The sequence below is a fragment of the Giraffa tippelskirchi genome, chromosome 11 (genome assembly GCF_054371585.1).
Source record: "Giraffa tippelskirchi isolate mGirTip1 chromosome 11, T2T-mGirTip1v1.2.pri, whole genome shotgun sequence".
Classification (NCBI taxonomy): domain Eukaryota; kingdom Metazoa; phylum Chordata; class Mammalia; order Artiodactyla; family Giraffidae; genus Giraffa; species Giraffa tippelskirchi.
The window spans coordinates 90,223,847-90,241,396 of NC_137285.1; the positions used below are offsets into that span (position 1 = coordinate 90,223,847).

Genomic DNA, 17,550 nt, shown 5'->3' on the forward strand with positions numbered 1-17,550 from the left:
CTCTCTCTAAAGAATCTCAGAGCAACAATTTAAATTTCCCTTCCAGACTGGAATACTGCTTCTCAACTGAAGATACAAATCTGGACTTCTGAAGACTGGGTGACTAGAAGCAAATTTGGGATCTTAAGCAAGGAGGTAATGGAAATGGATGAAGTCACTCAGGAGTAGTAAAAACCAAAATCTTAAAATATAGAGGGTATAAAGAGCAGAAGCCACTGAAGGAATTAATAAGCAAACTAAATCATAATGGTTTCCTCACATAATTCATATCACATTATGTTGGTTGTTTTAAGTGCTTATAATTAGACCAGATGGCTTTGTTCTTTTCAAGTACATTATTTTTGTTGATTTCAAGATCTTTAGGACACTTTCACTTTTCACTTTCATGCACTGGAGAAGGAAATGGCAACCCACTCCAGTGTTCTTGCCTGGAGAATCCCAGGGACAGAGGAGCCTGGTGGGCTGCCATCTATGGGGTCGCACCGAGTCAGACACGACTGAGGCGACGCAGCAGCAGCAGCAGCAGGACATGAACCACTCTTCACCTTTAAATACAGCAAGGAATTCCACTCCCTTCTCCCATCTACCCCACAAAAGCCCAAATCTCTCATAAAGGAAGTTTCTTAATTCCTGCATCAGCCCCTGCAGGTAACCCTACTCTCACAGCTTTCTTGGCTATTAGGAGTGTGGGATTAGAGAAACTCTGTAATGCAGTTGATCAAGGCTCACCAATGGGAAAATCTCCTAAGACTAGTGAGATTGAGACCCTATGGATAATTTATAATTTAAATTCTTACCTGTAGCCGAGTGATCTTCAGCAATTAAAAGTATAAACTGAGCATCAGTATTTCCACCTAATTCATAATTTGGGGGTTACTGATAGAAATACACTGCTTAGAACATAACATGGTATTCAGTAACTGGCAGCTTTTATAATCATGTGTAAGAAGAGTCCAAAACAGAACTTTTTATCTACCATTATTGATAGTTTTCAGAAACGAGCAAATAGCTGTAAGCCTAAGAATGAAGAGTGGTTTCTCACAGGATAGAGAAAGAGTCACAAGATTCACACTCAAGGCCACAACACAGTGAATCTTTTACTAGATATTAAAGTTTAAAACCACACAGCTTAACAGTCATGTTAACTTTACCACTAGGTGGCAATGATACAGCTGAATTTCATGGACAAGGTTAATTTAAAAACTGAGCAAATCCAGAAATTCCAAGATTTTTAGTATATATTTTCATTTTAGAAAAATGAAAAATACTTTTATATACAATTTCATTTACACAAGAACATGTAATTATCTGATTCAATATTATGCTAATTTCTGATGCTTTCTTTTGTTTACTGAGGCAATTCATGCAACAAACACAATTTTAAACAGTTGTCGACACAGATAAGTCTTGTTTAAACATCCAGACATACATCATAGAGAACAGAAATTATGGAAAGCTACAAATATTTCTGAAACTTTAGAACTCACTTTAGAAAGCTTTAGAAAGTCACTACAAAATGCAAGTGTTTCAATGAAAAAGTTAAGACATTTCAAAAATGACTTTAAAATTTAGGGCCAAGACTTTTAAATTACAAATGAAATTAATATTTATATAGGCAAAGTCTTCTCAATGCCTTGTACACTGTTAAACAAGTATCAAAATTCTGACAAACGAAATACCATTTTACAAATGTCAAAATAATAATGATGAAATTCCTTACAATCTGTCACTTTCCATAATTATTTCTGCTTTCCTCATAACAGATCATAATTTATGGCTTATTAAAATAAAAACTTTTTCATTATTTTCTTCTTTTCACATCATATAAAAGGAGAAATTATCACCAAACTTTTCAAATTATAACTTTCAAGTATATAGTAAAAAAGAAAAAAAACTTACAAATACCCAAAATATTCCCTCACATATAGGTGGGTGCTCATATCACCATAGGTAACATTACAAAACCTGCACTATAATTGGATGAATAAATACTAGACCTATACTGTTATCCAATTAATATAATAAGATTCAATTAAAACAAGTCTATTTATTCCCTTTGTATAAATAACCTAAAGTTCCTCAAATTTTCACCTCCTGTTTCTACAAATGAGTAAGTCAGAATATCAGCTTTCCAATAGTTTTTCAAGTTTTCTAGCTTTTGAAGTTAGCAACCACTTCCTATATTTACTTCATTTTCAGAGAAATCTCCCCTCTAAAACAAAAGCATGATTCCTAAGTTATTTTATTAATTCACAGATCAGTTTTCTCACTTTGAATTATTATAGATCACTCATTCCATCATTGTATACAAACATACAAATAATCACTTAAGATGGTTAGCACAAGAAATGATTGCTGTGGCTGCCCTCACACAGCAAACAAAAGATTTCAGGAAAGTGCTCTATCTGTTCATTGTTACCTGTAACTTCTGCTAGAAAATTTATGGAATACCACTGTAATGGAAGGGATAATTGTAGATCTATGAAAGTGAATATATATGCATATGTATCTTACACCTATACAGAATCAGCTTCTGATTATCTACACAGATAAAGGGACAGATGCTACAAAACACATAACCCTTAAACCACTTCAGATATATATATTTTTTTGGTATTTATATTTAACAGGGCTGTATCTGAGAACTCAGAACACCAAGAAAAGTAAGCTGTATTGCAAAGAGGTCAAGAGTTACACAATTACCAAAACACTGCTAACGCTGATATGCCATTACTGACTTGAGTTTGCCATCTTTTGTTTATTTCTGATGGTGGCTCGAAGTTTACGTATCACCAGTCTATCAGGCAGAATCATATCACCTTGTTGTTCTAGATAATCCAATAAATTTTCAGTCCATTGGAGAGCAGCTGTGTGATTAATATGTTTCTCTGGAATCAGTTCTATTTCCTCCTCCTCATTTTCACTGGATTCATCTGTCTGACCTTGAGCTCTTTTGATGATTTCGCTGTCAGTTAAGACTTCATAGCCTGGTTCAGTACTGTCCACTTCAAGCCATTTTTCAATGTTCTCAGTAGGCACATTTTCCAAACCTTTGGTGTGTTGTAAGATGGTAGTGATGGCAGCCACTGAGATATCTTCTTCATCAAAGTCCAGGCCTTCTTTCTCCTCTATGGTAGGGAGAATCTTCTTCCATGCTCTGCTGATGGTAACTGGCTTTACTAAGTTCCATGCCATTGCTATTTCATAAAGTGCGTCTAGTAGAGTTAGCTTCTTCCAGAATGATCTCAGGTCATTGCCTTCTTCCAAGTTGTTCTGGAGAAGACGTGCACGGTAGTTTCTCTTCATTGTAGCTATGACTCCCTGATTCAAGGGCTGAATCAATGAAGCCACATTAGGTGGTAAATATTTAGCAAATATTTGCCCATCATCTGACCTCAGGACATTTTCATTCGGATGTGTTGGTGAATTATCCAACAAGAGTACAGCTTTTTCTTGCAACCCTTTAGATCTTAAGTGCTCTCGAACTTGGGGCACAAAGATCTTATCAAACCACTGTCGGAAAATGGAAAGATCCATCCATGCGCCTTTTTGGCTGAAATAAGAGACTGGCAGGTTTGAGGTGTCAGTTGACTTGAAGGAGCGAGGTTTCTTTGCTTTCCCCACAACACAAAGCTTAAGTTTGTGTAAACCTGTTGCATTGGCACAACACATGATAGTGACTCTTTCTTCCATTGACTTGTGCCCAGGGACTGTGCATTTACCTTTGATTCCCGAAGTCCTGGAAGGCAGGCATTTCCAAAACAGTCCAGTTTCATCTGCATTGTAGATTTGCTCGGGCTGCAAATTCTCTCGTTCAATATAGTCTCTAAAGTTGCTGCAAAAATCCTCCACAGCAGTCTCATCTCCACTTAATCTTTCGTTTCTAATATTGATCTCTCTAATACTGTGCCGCTGCTTAAAACGAGTTAACCAACCGGCAGAGGGGTTAAAATCACCATCCATTCCCAAAGCATAAAAGAAGAACTCTGCCCTTTTTGCACAAATTGGTCCAGACACGGGATTCCCTTTAGCTCTTTGCTGGTTGAACCATTCTAGCATTGCTTTGTCCAGTTCCTCATACATGGATGGTTTCATAGATTTCCTCTTGGCCAGAAGACTTGTGGAATCCGAACTGCTCGCGTAAGTTATAATCTTTTCCTTATTTTTCCTTATATCTCGAACTGTCGTTTCGCCAATTCCATAAATCACTGCCAGTTGTTTGGACGAACCTCCATCTTCAAGTTTCTTTATTATATCAAGCTTATCTTTAATGGTCAACACCACACGCTTCCGTTTCCCTGACATAGTGAGGCTGTGGGACTCAGTCCCCACACTCACACGGAAGCAACCCACAAAACTCTGCCTACTCTCACTGCCTCACTTTAACACAGGCTTACACACTCACTCTTTCAACCTCACCAGGAACCCGGTGGCCCTGACCCCGTCCCTAGCTGGGCTTGGCTGGCGGAAGTTGCAGGGCTCAGGCCTTTAACTTTACTTGGGCAGCAGAGGAGGCCCAAGTCACCGCGGATAATCCGGATTACAAACATTTGTTTTATTCCCCCAGGGGTCGCGAGAAAGACTATCTCCGCATCGCGACCACAAACCTCCTTCAGGCCCGATCGCGGGTCAACAGCCGTCACTAACCCCTGCCACGCCCCAAAGTTACCGCCGAGAGCGGAAGAGTCAGGGAGTCGGGGACTGGCCCCCTTCCCCAGAGGGACGTGACGCTGGATTCCTTCCCCAGCAGCCAGACCTCTCCACAGCAAGCCCCACTTCCCCGCGTCGGGCTTACTTAGTCTGCACAGTCCTCCCGGCCCCTCACAAGCCCGCCGAGACCCTCTCCCAACCTCAGTCGAAACCAGGACCCCTCGGCGGCGCCCTGCCTAACGCGCGGCAACCGCTCCTCCCACGAGCGCACGCTCCCGGAAGACGCCCCCTCCCGCCTCGCGGCCCCGCCCCTCGCCCCGCCCAGAGGCGGGACTTCCCTTGGCGCCCGGAAGGAGGAGGAGCGTCGTCCGTCCGGACTTGGGTACCTGGGCGGAGGCAGAGGCGGGGGCGGAGGGTGGTTGAAAGGTGAGAGCGCGGGGGCGGTGCGGACTAGCTGGGGGCGGGGACTCGCTTTCGCTCCGGCTGCTGAGGGTTTGTTGGCGGGGCGGGGCGGGGCGGGGCGGGGCGGGGGAAGCCGCGCCTCGCATCCTGCAGGCGGGAAATGTTCCCGCGGGCGCTCTCGGGGTGGGCGGGACTGCTCCCCGCCCTGCGCTTCGCTCTCCTCGCGCGCCGCGGGGCCGGGCTGCGGCGGGCGCGTCGCCCGCTCCTTCCGCGAAGGGGAAGTGGGCCGGCCGGATGCGCGCGATGCGGCGGGTGACTTCGCGCTCTTCTCTGGTCTTTACAGATTCTCGTTTGTTTTCTGGGGGTCGAGCGCCTGTAAGCTCTGGGGTCTGTGACGTCCCGCCCGCGTCCTCGCCAAGCCGTGTCGGAGGGTCCCGCGTCCCAGCTGCGGCGCCCTTCCCATTAAGGGACGAGTGGCGGGCGGGCGGGCTTGCTGCGCCAGGCGTCTGTGTCCCGCAGAGGAGCCAGGTTTGTATCACGAGATACAGCCAGAGTATCTGGTGTTAACTCCCGAGAGGCTCTGTTCCTTCCTCAGCTCCTCATTCCTGCTGAATTTAGCGAACCATCTTCGGGGTTATAGATTTCGATGAATGCTACAGTAGTCCGGGATGCCAGGGGGCAGGATTCACTCTATGCGAAATTGTGGAATACTGAGCCGTGAGCCTAAGTGGGGGACATTGGCTTTTTCTATATATTTCTTGCTATTTTCCTATTTCTGTCGTGTAGTACTGCCCTGTTTTAGTGGAAGAACTATGATACATTTGTTCACAGCAATATGATAAGAGCAAAAAAAAAAGGAATCATATTCTGTAGCCCTTAAATCATGTATTACTCTGGCTTGTTTAGGTGTTTCTTTCATGAGATTGTGAGCACAGTGGGAGCAAAGACCGTATGGTTGAATTCTTCGGAGAAATGCCGCAGCTCCGAATTGGTGCTAGCACATAGTATATACATTCAATGCTTTGGTTTCTTACAGTTTCCTCTCCAAACTGTCACACAAAAGGAAACCTTAAGGAGGGGTAATGTTTCTCAGATAGGGCGTATCCCTTCTGGTGGAATTTCAGGTAATAGTGGGAGTTCCACTGCCCTTCAGATTTTTAATTTTTAAAGTACCACCTACATTGTTCATAGAGCAAGTGGGTGGTTCCTAGAATGAATCTTTTTTGGATGCATTAACCTCAAAGTCTAGAATAAAGGATATTTCGTCTATGAGAAATTCAGGTAACATCACAATACCCCCTTTAGTTACCCTTGTGTTAGAGAAAGAACACGAGCCTTAAGGGTTATCACCCTGACATTCTTTGGCAGACAAGCGAGTATGTGCATCTTAAGTGATTTTAACCATCAAGCACAAAGATGTGATAGTACAGATCATCTTCATTCACTTATTTAATGCTTTCTGTTTGGAGCCTCTGTTTTTCTCTTTGCCTAAAAGGTAAGGTATCATTAAAACTTTGCTTAAACTTTCATTTCAAGAAATTGAGTGTATACTCAGCCTATATAGAAATTACACCCATTTGCCTGGACTGTTTTCTGAGTGAATTCTAATGCACAAGAGATGTTTTACCCATCAACCTTTCATTTCTCTCCTCAGGTTCAGTTCCCTCACCTTTTGGCTCTGTCATCCTTCTCTCCCAGCTCACAAAGTAAAAGTATCCACAATTTTAAAAAAGAGCCATTCATAAGCAAATTATCTTTTTCAATGACAGAATTTTTGACATTATTGACATAAACAGCAGTTTTGAAATATGAAAGAGGCCCTGGAAATTTGGCACTTGGCCAAATGAAATTTTATTTATGTCAAGTTTGCCTCCTCAATATTCAACCCTGACGTTTTCCAAAATCAATTTTTTCTCACCAGAGACTGCCTTTCTTTGGAATCTTTACATTTGGATTCAATAGGGTATCCCTTAAATTTTGTGATCAGTGTTGTCAGTAAGGTGGTAGAGGGAATCCTTCAAATTTTCATCTCTGTTGCACATTCTTGTTTTGCGTTTTGGATAAATAGTTTATAGAAGTTTCTGGCCTAACTCATGTGCTCAGTTACATAATTGAAAAAGCATGCTTGTAAACTTACTCAGACTATTTTAATGATTATTTTCTGAAACTAAAATTTAGCATGAATGAGAGATACAATAATGACTTTTTGAAAGCATAACTTTTCCTACTTTGTACAAATATAATATTGGCAGCAGTCATTGTGTAACGCTGGACTGGGAATCAGAAGACCTGGTTTCTAATCCCTGTTGTGTCACTAACGAGCTGAGTGATCTTTGGTAAGTCATTTAAAATCTGCGTCCTTGGCTTTGACTTTTATAATTGAAGATAGATAATATCTTCCTTCTAGGATCATTGTCAGGACTTTAAAATATATCTGAAAATGCACTGAAAATTGCTATACGTAAAGGGTGTTTTGATAGCTTAACTCTGTGGCAGTCACAGGTATTTGTATAGTGTGACATTCTTAGTTGTTTCTACCATCATAAGAGTCACCTCTTGATATGATAAATAGCTGTTTTGCACATGGTACAGTTTTGTGAGGTAAACATCTAGTGTGTATGAAACTGCCTTGGAGTACTAATAAAAATCATCTTTTACTTTAATATTCCTACTGCCCATTCTTAGTGCATCTGCTGAGGCCATATTTGTCTTTGTTTTTCATAAACTTTTTTACCATTATTTCTCCCAATTCAGAGAGATTTTTATAAAACAGCCTTACCTTCTTATTACAGTGAAAAGTACATATACAGTTAGCTTGTGCAAATTTATAACTATATGTGCTTAAAAAATACTACTTTGTACTACATGGCTTCAAAATGTAACCTGCATAATTTACCTAGTGCTTAATAAAAAGAAACAGTAATCTGTTTAAAACTTGAAAGAGAAACTGGGTGGACATATTTTGAAGCACTATAGTGTACAAAAATCCATACTTTGAAAAGCAATATAGAGATCTTTAAAAAAAAGAGTACAGTTTTATTCTTTGCTGATTTTAATACAGATCTTCTGTAAGATGCAATCTGAGTGTAATTTCAAATAGCAGAATATTTGCTCTATGGACTAGGATTTGTTCGATTGCTATTACAATGCTGAATGTATCTTGTAGCAGTTACTGTCATAAGATTGCCTACATTATAATCTCTTTTGTATAGTCTTAGCAACTGTTGTTCTTATTTTGTATGAGTTGCTACCATTATAGAAGCAGTTACATTGTCTTATAAACATAACAGAATCTGTACAATCAAATAGGTGATATCTCTCCCCCACCAAAAAAAAGTAATCATCTTGGGGAGCCATAAACTTGGTTCAGTAACACTTCCATTGCTCAAAAAAGATGTGACATTCTAGTTTTGGAATTACTGTCAGTTTGTAGCACATTTTAAAAATATCTTTAATAGTAGTTAGTCTTCATCTTTTCAAATTGGATTTCACTTCTGGAAGCTGGTAACAGTCCCTTCTGACTCGGACAAGTGAATAAAGTGGGATAAAAAACAAAGTGTAAGTATTTTCATGTTTTTTGAAACTGTGGTTTTTAGAAAATCTCCAGAATATTCTGTGCCATGGTAGAAATATTGGAACAATCAACCTCATAAAGTGATTTCTTTAAAGGAGATAGCACTCAGTTAAATACGTAAGTTCTTACATGAGTATTTTGAGGTCATCTCATTGCGTTGTGATCATATTTCTCTTTTCTTTAGCAGCCATGTAAGTGTGTGTGTGTATATATATATATATATATATATATATATATATATGTTACTGTTTTTCTAGTTATCTTGTCTCTAATTGTTCCTTTATACTTGTGATGATTTTGATGGTGCTCCTGGTGGCTCAGTGTTAAAAACTCTGCCTGCAATGCAGGAGACCCAAGTTCAATCCCTGGGTTGGGAAGATTCCCTGGAGAAGGGAATGGCATCCCACTCCAGTATTCTTGCCTGGAGAATCCCATGGACAGAGGAGCCTGGCGGGCTGTAGTCCATAAGGTCACAAAGAGTCAGACACAACTGGGTTACTAACACTTTCACTTTGTATCACCCTTTTCTGAATCAGGAACTTAGAGCATTTGCTTTCCTTCCAAATACTGTGCTCTGTTTCACCATTCAACTGTTTTTTCACCTATGTTATTGGATTGTTAGTAAGTTTTCTATTGGATTATGTTGTACCTTTAGTTTTTAACGGTTTAAGCTATTACCATTTTACTGAAGTATATAAAGGCTGAAATCTTAGTAGATAAGTTATCGCTCAGTTTTGCACCATTAACTTTTTTTATATCTATTACTACTCTGTAACTTTCTTCATACATATGATTAATCTTTTGTGTTATAATTCATTTCTCTGTTCAGAATCCTTCTTTGCTTATAGGAGGAATCGTTCTGTAATGCCACCCGACTTTTCTATATCAATCCCTTTTTTCCAGCATAAAGGCTTTTTTCGTGTCTTTTTGGTCATACTTATTTACTAAACGTGTTTGTTCTCAGTGCCAAAATTTTGACTTTATCATTTTTTCCTGCCTGAAATCCCTTTTTCTTTCCTTCTTTCTGTTCAAATTTAATCAGTTCTTCAGAGGTGTATCAGGTCATAGCTGTTTCAACAAAATCTTCAGTGAAACACTTGCTGTTCTGATCTTCCTGCATCTTTACACTTTTATTGCAGTTCCTTTTTATCACTTATTTTGTACTAAATGAATTATACCTTGTATTTTTCTTGATTATTATGTTTCAGTATTTTCATTCTATACATGGATAATAATCGAAGGGCAAGACCATGATTTTTGTATGAACCTCTTTCCTTAAAACATATATAGCATAATTCAGAATAGATGTTCATATGATGCTTTCATAGATGTTCAATAAATTATTTGTTGAATAAATATTCTACCATTTTCACTCAGTTATTTCATGTGATTTTACCTTTATGAACCATTTAATAATATCAAATAAATATAGTTTGTACCATAAATGCGTTCGTTGTTGTAATCTGATTGTCATTATTATATTCCTAATAACTTTATTTTGTAGAAGCTTAAGTGAAAATGGTACATGTTAGAAGACATGAAACAAGGAAAAATTCTAAAACTCGAGGGCATGAACAGAAATCTCGAGTCGATTGGAGGCGGACTAAAAGAAATAGTCTCTCGCAGTTATATGAGAGTGATGACGAGCTTGAGAGTGGTGACGAGCTTGAGAGTGATGAAAGTGCTGACAGTAATGAAAGTGTCGACAGTGACGAAGATCCTGACAGTAACAAGGGGCCTGACCGCATTAAGAAGCCAGAAAATGAGAGAGAGCTTAAATTAACTAATGTGGAAGGTGAAGGAAACAGCAGTAAGCATCTCATCAACACTGACAGCAGTTCAACATATGAAGAAGAAAAGAACAGAACTACACATGGAAGTATTGACCTACCAGATCATGAAAAGCGTTCAGGTCAGGAGGAGGGTGAGCACAACAAACACACTGGACCAATAACAGAGGAGGATTTAGAAGAAGAGCACATCAAGCGAGGGAAGAGAAGAAGGATCTCCTCTGTGATGTGTGACAGTGACGAGAGTGACGACAGCGACATCCTAGTTAGGAAAGTGGGCGCTAAACGTCCACGGAGAGTGCTCGAGGATGAATGTTCTTCGGTGGAGATGGAGCAAAACACTCCTGAAAAAACTTCAGCCGCAAGAAAGCGAGAACAGCTGCAGAAGCTGAAAGAACTCTCAAAACAGAGATCTCGTCAGAGATATAATAGTAGTAGAGATTTTGAGGTGTGTTATATTTCATTGGTTTTGTTACTGTTTCTAAATTTTTATTTAAATTATTTAACTTTTATAAAAATCAGAGTGCTGAGTCTGTTCCATTTTGCAACAATTCTAGAATTTATTTTTTAGTCAAGTATCCTTGGGCATGTTTGATTGCAGTATTTCATCTAATAATAATATTTTATTATGAGCCTCATTCCTTCACTCTTTTTTTAAAACTTTAAAGATTTTGTTTTGTCTGACTTTTCCCATTTTTTATTTCTACTTATAACCTTAATGTCCATTTTAAACATTTTATCACTTACCAAGGTATGTTATCCTTTTCCTAATTTCAAAAGTTCAGCATCTAACATGACAAGATTTTTTTCAACCTTAAAGTATGAAATTATTTGCTACAGATCATTTTTTGTTTCAGATTTGATCTTATAATTTCACATCCATTGTGACAATTTTAAAAGTACACTTTATTAAAGGATATGTTTTAATTTTTTTAGGACTCTGAAAAGAAATCCTCCCCCAGCAGTGATGAAAATGATGTTGAGGAGGAAGAGAGAGAAGACAATGATTATGAATCTGGCGAAACTGGAGATGATTATATTATTGATGGCTTTGTAGTGCAAGATGAGGAGGGTGATGAAGAGAATAAAAGCCAACGAGGAGAACAATTGACTACATCACAACTGAAATCAGTAAAACAGAATTCTCTTTGTAAGTTAAATATCAAGAGATGTTTTATGACTTATTCTAATTATTATATTATGTCGAGTATTGAATCAGCCTTTTACGATCATATTCTAAATCTTTGATTAGGAACTCTGGTTTCATTTTCAGGTAACTTTGTCTAATAATAGTTTATTCTAGTGGTTTTTGAGAACCCTTTAAATTCTTAAAAATAATAGAGAACCCTAAAGAGCTTTTGTTTCGGTGGGTTATATCTATCAACATCTACCATTGTAGAAATACAAAAGAGAAATTTAAAATATGTTTATTAATTAAATGACTTAAAATTCTCATGTGATAAGCTCATTACATGTTAATATAGATAACACTTTCATGAAAAAATAATTTTTCCAAAAAAGTGAGAAGAATGGCATTGTTTTACATTTGTATTTAATATCTAGCCTAGTACAAGGCAGCTGGATTCTTGTATCTGCTTTTGCATTCAGTCTGTACTTACATTAAATTAGATGAAAGCAATTTTGTTTTGTAGGAGTAGATAGCTGGAAAAAGCGGGGTTGTTTTTAAAGCATTTTCAAAATAATCATGCATATTCTCACTGACACTGCACCAAAATTCAACAAGTTTCTTAAAGAACTTGTTGTTCTTAAGTTTCTTAAAGAGTAGTTGCAGTTTGGAGTCTGAAAGCATATAAATGAACTTCTAGTACTTACATTTCATTCCATTGATATATCTTTCAATTTGAATGGATCTTTTACCTATTCATGATTTTGTAGCATCATGCATTGGTTGTTTGGAAAATATTGGTTCACTGGTTATATGAAAGTGAAGGTGAAGTTGCTCAGTCGTGTCCAACTCTTTGTGACCACATGGACTATAGCTCATCAGGCTCCTCCGTCCGTGGGATTTTCCAGGCAAGAGTACTGGAGTGGGTTGCCATTTTCTTCTCCAGAGGATCTTCCCAAAGCAGGGATCGAACCCGGCTCTCCTGCATTATAGGCAGATGCTTTACCATCTGAGCCACCAGGGAAGTCTATATACTGGTTATATAGATCTTCCATATTTTGACACATTTCACTATATAATATTTTAAAAATCACATTCATTAATATCACCACCAGTATCATCAAAAAATTCTTTAGGCATTGGGAAATTGTCAAGCTCATAGTAGCAAATACAGGTTTTTCAAAATTCTGATTTCTGCTCAAATACCAGTTTTTATCTTCGGTAACAAACACTGTGAGTTCTTGAAATGACAGATTCTCTTCGGTCATTTTTGATAAAATATTTGACAAATGCCTGAATAACCATAGTTGGTCAACAGTTCTTTCAGGTAAACTTGGTATTTCAAATAAACCTGAAAAATGAGGCTCCCGACTTAGTTTTAAAAGATGTATACTCAGATTCATGACTTAATAAAAACGGTAATTTTTACTGCTTCATCAAGGACATTTTTAAATGAAAGTAGCTTTTTTACTGAATGCATAGCAATGATGACTATAGTGATTACTAGTAGTTTGATTCCACAGCCATGATTCATGTTAAGGGGCCAGCTGCCTTCTCCATAGTTACTTTTGCACCATCAATGTCAATGTCAAAATGTCAAAAACAACAGATAATTATCTTAATATTACAGCTTTGACTTCACCGATTCCCTTAAATGGACTTGGAGACTTAACAGGGGTCTGTAGACCACACTTTGAGAATCACTGGTGGTATCTGGACTTTTGAAGTGTTACACAGTGAAACCTGTCAGGAAATTAGAATCATTTATATTTACATATAATAAACAATAGGACCCTAAAATATTAGGGTGTCTTTAAATTTGTATATTATTGTTCTGATCCTATAATTGTATATAAATTTAAAGACTGTTTTTATGATGTTTTACAACTGTGGTAGAAATAGGATGTTGGATGAAAACTTTTTTTTCCCCTTCAAGAATGCATTTTTCCAAAAGGAATTTAAAAGGCATGTTTACTAAAGTTAAGTGTAATATGATTCAATTTAGATATGGTGATTTAAGTAAAATAGTAGACTGAGGTGTGAATTAAATTTCAAGAAAATCAAGAAATAAATCAGTTACACAGATGCTAGTGATAGGCATAGGCATCTGTATGTTGAAAATTAATGACTGTTTTCCTTATATCAGTAAGCACTGGTTCACATGCCATCAGGACATTTGAATCTCACAGAGACTAAGTTAGGAGGTGTCCCATCATTCTGGATATTAGTATCTAGGATGTGATAGAACATTTACTGAGAGATACCTACTCATAGGGGCTTCCCTGGTGGCTCAGTGGTAAAGAACCCACCTGCAATGCAGGAGATGCAGGTTCGATCCCTGGATTTGGAAGATCCTCTGGAGAAGGGAATGGCAACCCACTCCAGTATTCGTGCCTAGGTAATCCCATGGACAGAGGAGCCTGGCGGGCTACAGTCCATGGGGTCACAAAAGAGTCAGACATGACTTAGCGACTAAACAACAACCACCCACTCATAGCCACTCCAAATAAAAGTCCAGCACATGGAAAGTATCTTAACTCTCTTCTCTATCCTACACTTTGATGCTTACCTTTTGTTTTTTAAGGGAAGTTTTAGATTTACTGAAAAGTTGAGTGGAAAGTACAGAGAGTTTCTATATAACCCATCACACACAGTTACCCTGTTATTAACATCTTGCATTATCTTGATATATCTGGTGCAATTGATGAGCCAGTATTGATAATTAATGCATTATTAACTGTAGTTCATAGTTTGCATCTAGGCTCACTCTTTGTGTTGTACATTCTGTGGGTTTGAGAAGTGTATAATGATGCAACAGGTATCCACCATTACAATATCAGAACAGTTTCACTCCTAAAATTATCCTGTTCTCCACCTACTCATCCCTCCCTCCCACCCCTGAACCCCTAGCAACCACTGACCTTTTTAATGTCTCCATAGTTTTGCCTTTGCCAAAATGTTTTTATCATGGAAATCATACAGCATGTAGCCTTTTCAGATTGGCATATTTCACTTAATAATGCATTTAAATTCCTCCATGTCTTAATGTGCACGATAGCTCGTTTCCTTTTATCACTGAATAATATTCCATTGTATGGATGTACCACAGTTTGTTTATCCATTCACCTGTTGAGGGATGTTTTGGTTGCTTCCAAGTTTTGGCAATTATGAATAAAGCTGCTATAAATATTTGTGTGAAAATTTATCTATGGACATAAGTTTTCAATTCATTTGGGTAAATATCAAGGAGCCCGGTGCTTGTTTTTAACACTGAGCATCTCCACCTTACAAGGAGATGTACCTCATTTTTATGCAATACATTTTATCTTTGGTGTTCTTAATTGTAGCTTTTCCTTTTGACTCTATCCTCACAGTCTCCCTTTTCTCAACTTGTAGCTGTATTAATGCCTTCCCTCCCTTGAGTGATCATGTTCTGTTAGCTGCTATTCTAAACTTATCTTTTTGTTTAAAGTTTCCCAATAACTGTAAAGCACTGTACTTAGACTGTTATATTCATCAATCCAGTGAAATTGCTCTTACTAAAATTAGTGACAACTTTTAAGTTGCCAAAATGCTCTTTGGTCCTTATGTTAACCTGATATTGCTGTGTGTTTTGCCGTTAGCCATTGACAGTTCTCATTTTCACAGGTTTTTTTTTTTTTTTAAGCTTCTTGTCTTCCCCTTTATAATATTGTATTCCTCTTTTTCCATTTGCCATGTAAATATTGATGTTTCTAACGGTTCCATCCTCACACTGCCTTCATTTTACTTGTGCTTTAGGCAGTCTCTGCCCCATAACTTCAGCCTAATCTCTGGGGAAGTTCCCAAGCTTTTATTTCCAGCAGAGACTTCTCCATAGTGTAAGGCCCAATTTTTTAATCTTCTTACTGAACATTTTCATCACGGTGTCTTTCAGACACCTCAGACTCAATATGTACAAATCTAAATGATTAAGAGGGAGCATAAGGAAGTTTTGGGGTGGTGGTAGAACTTGTGTTTTTGATTGTCATGGTGGTTACACAACTTTGTGTTTTGGTCATAGAACTGTGCACCAAAAAGAGTGAATTTTATGGTATGTGAAAAAGTAAAACTCAATAAAGAAATCCAAATGGCCATCCCCACTTTCAAAAAATAATCTAGGTGGTTAATCAACTTCTCTTCTCTTTATAATCCTAATACACATTAGATGTGCTGACACATTATAGGAATTTATTAGTTGGATGGATAGATGATTAAAATCAACATATCAACTGAAGGTTCCTGAAGACACAAAAATGTTAGGTATTACCAGATTTATTAAAACATCAGAGGAAAAACAACCTACATGTTTTAAGATGATAATTGATGACTTGGTTAATGTTTTTAATACTTATTAGTGACTGCCGTTTATGAATATAGTTAAATGTATGTAGTTTTTATATGCCAAGGGATTATGTTCTAAAAGTTACTGTAAGTTAATACTTACATTAGAAAATCAAAATATATTTTCTCATTAAAGCAATAATCTGTAGGATGAATAATGAACACAGTTCTCTGACCTGAGTTAGGTTGGTATTCCCAGATTCTACCGTCTGCCTCAACCTCTATAGTAACACTGACAACTACTCATATTCAACACGTAATCAGAATTTGGGAGAGACATTTCATAACTCCAAATTCATTTCTTGGTTAAGACAAACAGTGGCCTATGCAATTTTACCTTTTTGAAGAGAACAGTTCTACTATAGGAGGACATTTTCTCACTTCCTTGCTGTCTGCCGTTTGGCTCTCAGAGGTATGTTCACCTGTAGCACTTTAGAATAGCTTCCTTCCTACTGTATGGTTGAAGGACTTAAAGATAATCAGAGTCTTTTCCTCTTCTCATCAATCCCTATTATTATTTATTCATTTTTATTCCAAGACTGCAACTCCCAGAAAAGATACCAAAGGAAGTAGAGGGATGGACTAGCAGTGGCTCATTTAATTCCAGATCTGTATGGTTCACATGGCAATCTTATACAGAGGTAAGGAGAGAGGAACACCTTCCGATTTGTAGATATTAAAGTTATATTATTCTCCCGGTACTCTGTCATATGTTCACAGTGACAGAACCAAGTAGTGAATCATCAGAGTACATCTCAGTCTACTAGTGCCTTGGTAGAAAAATACTTGCTAGATTACTGGAAGTTAGAGTGAGTGAACATTAACCTGGTCTCCACCTGGCAGTTAAGCAGGATCATTCTATCAGTACACTGCGTAGGACTAAGAACAATCTCACAACTGTTTATGTTAAATATTAAGTCCTCTCCTCTAGAGAACTTCTCCTCTTGTTCTAAGATAAATAAAAAGTACCTGTAAGATCATATGGCACAAAGGAAGGGTAACATTATCCTGAAGACCCGAGCGAAAAAAATGCCCGTGAGAAAATGTGCCATTAAAGGAGACGTGAGAGAACTGTACAAAGCATTTGCCTTGCAATCTTAAGAAAAAGAAATAGGAAATCATAAGGAGAGAACAATTTGAGGTGAAAGGAAGGTAGTTAAGGATAAACTGCCAGAAAGTGAAAAATATTAAGTCAGAAATGAAGTGTATGTTGGAAGCAGTAGAGAGCCGAGTTAGCAGTTTAGAAATCTCATCAATAATATGTAGGTTAAACCCAAGAAGTTTCTAGCGTAGAGAGAAAAAACATTTCTGCAGAGAAGATAACAAAGGAATAGAAATGAAGACACTACTTCACAAATTCTTAGCTGGGAAAATACATAACATGGAAATGTAAAGAAAGAAAATTATATAATCTTAGATATGTAAAAGGAAATTTGAGTTTACTGAAAGGCTTACCTTGTTTTTGGGTATGAAGATGTGCAGATGTGAATTCAAAGGTATGATAGAAGAAAATATAACTCGAGTTGCCAAACACCTGTTTGTGGCAGATTAAAGAGGCTCACATCCTAAGTTGATGAAAAAGATTTTCAAATAGGCATATGAAGGAATATTTTTATAGTTACAAGAGTAAAGAAAAAGCTCTCAAC

At 37.8% G+C, this 17,550-nt stretch overlaps 2 protein-coding genes across 17 annotated transcripts in view; one reads left to right on the forward strand and one right to left on the reverse strand.

Moving 5' to 3' along the window:
- Positions 1-2,730: 2,730 nt before the first annotated feature.
- On the reverse strand, positions 2,731-4,305 carry JRKL (JRK like). Its single transcript, XM_081538047.1, has one exon. It carries the CDS (start codon positions 4,303-4,305, stop codon positions 2,731-2,733), a length of 1,575 nt encoding a protein of 524 aa, XP_081394173.1.
- A 749-nt stretch (positions 4,306-5,054) lies between these two features.
- CCDC82 (coiled-coil domain containing 82) overlaps positions 5,055-17,550 on the forward strand; it is a 29,079-nt gene continuing 16,583 nt past the window's right edge. For 3 of the 16 annotated variants that reach the window (XM_081545447.1, XM_081545446.1, XM_081545433.1), the window contains exons 1-4: positions 5,330-5,580; positions 7,305-7,388; positions 10,131-10,864; positions 11,353-11,566. In XM_081545447.1, coding sequence (XP_081401573.1) covers positions 10,145-10,864; positions 11,353-11,566 — 934 coding nt within the window. In that variant the 5' untranslated portion in view covers positions 5,330-5,580; positions 7,305-7,388; positions 10,131-10,144. Of the gene's footprint in view, positions 5,143-5,329; positions 5,585-7,304; positions 7,389-8,510; positions 8,611-8,678; positions 8,744-10,130; positions 10,865-11,352; positions 12,457-13,907; positions 14,744-17,550 lie in introns of those variants that run through there. The other 13 variants (XM_081545448.1, XM_081545441.1, XM_081545444.1 and 10 more) reach the window with 12 other exon arrangements.

Excerpts from the sequence above, each read along its gene's own strand:
- JRKL (XM_081538047.1), bottom strand. The coding sequence starts at position 4,305 with ATGTCAGGGAAACGGAAGCGTGTGGTGTTGACCATTAAAGATAAGCTT.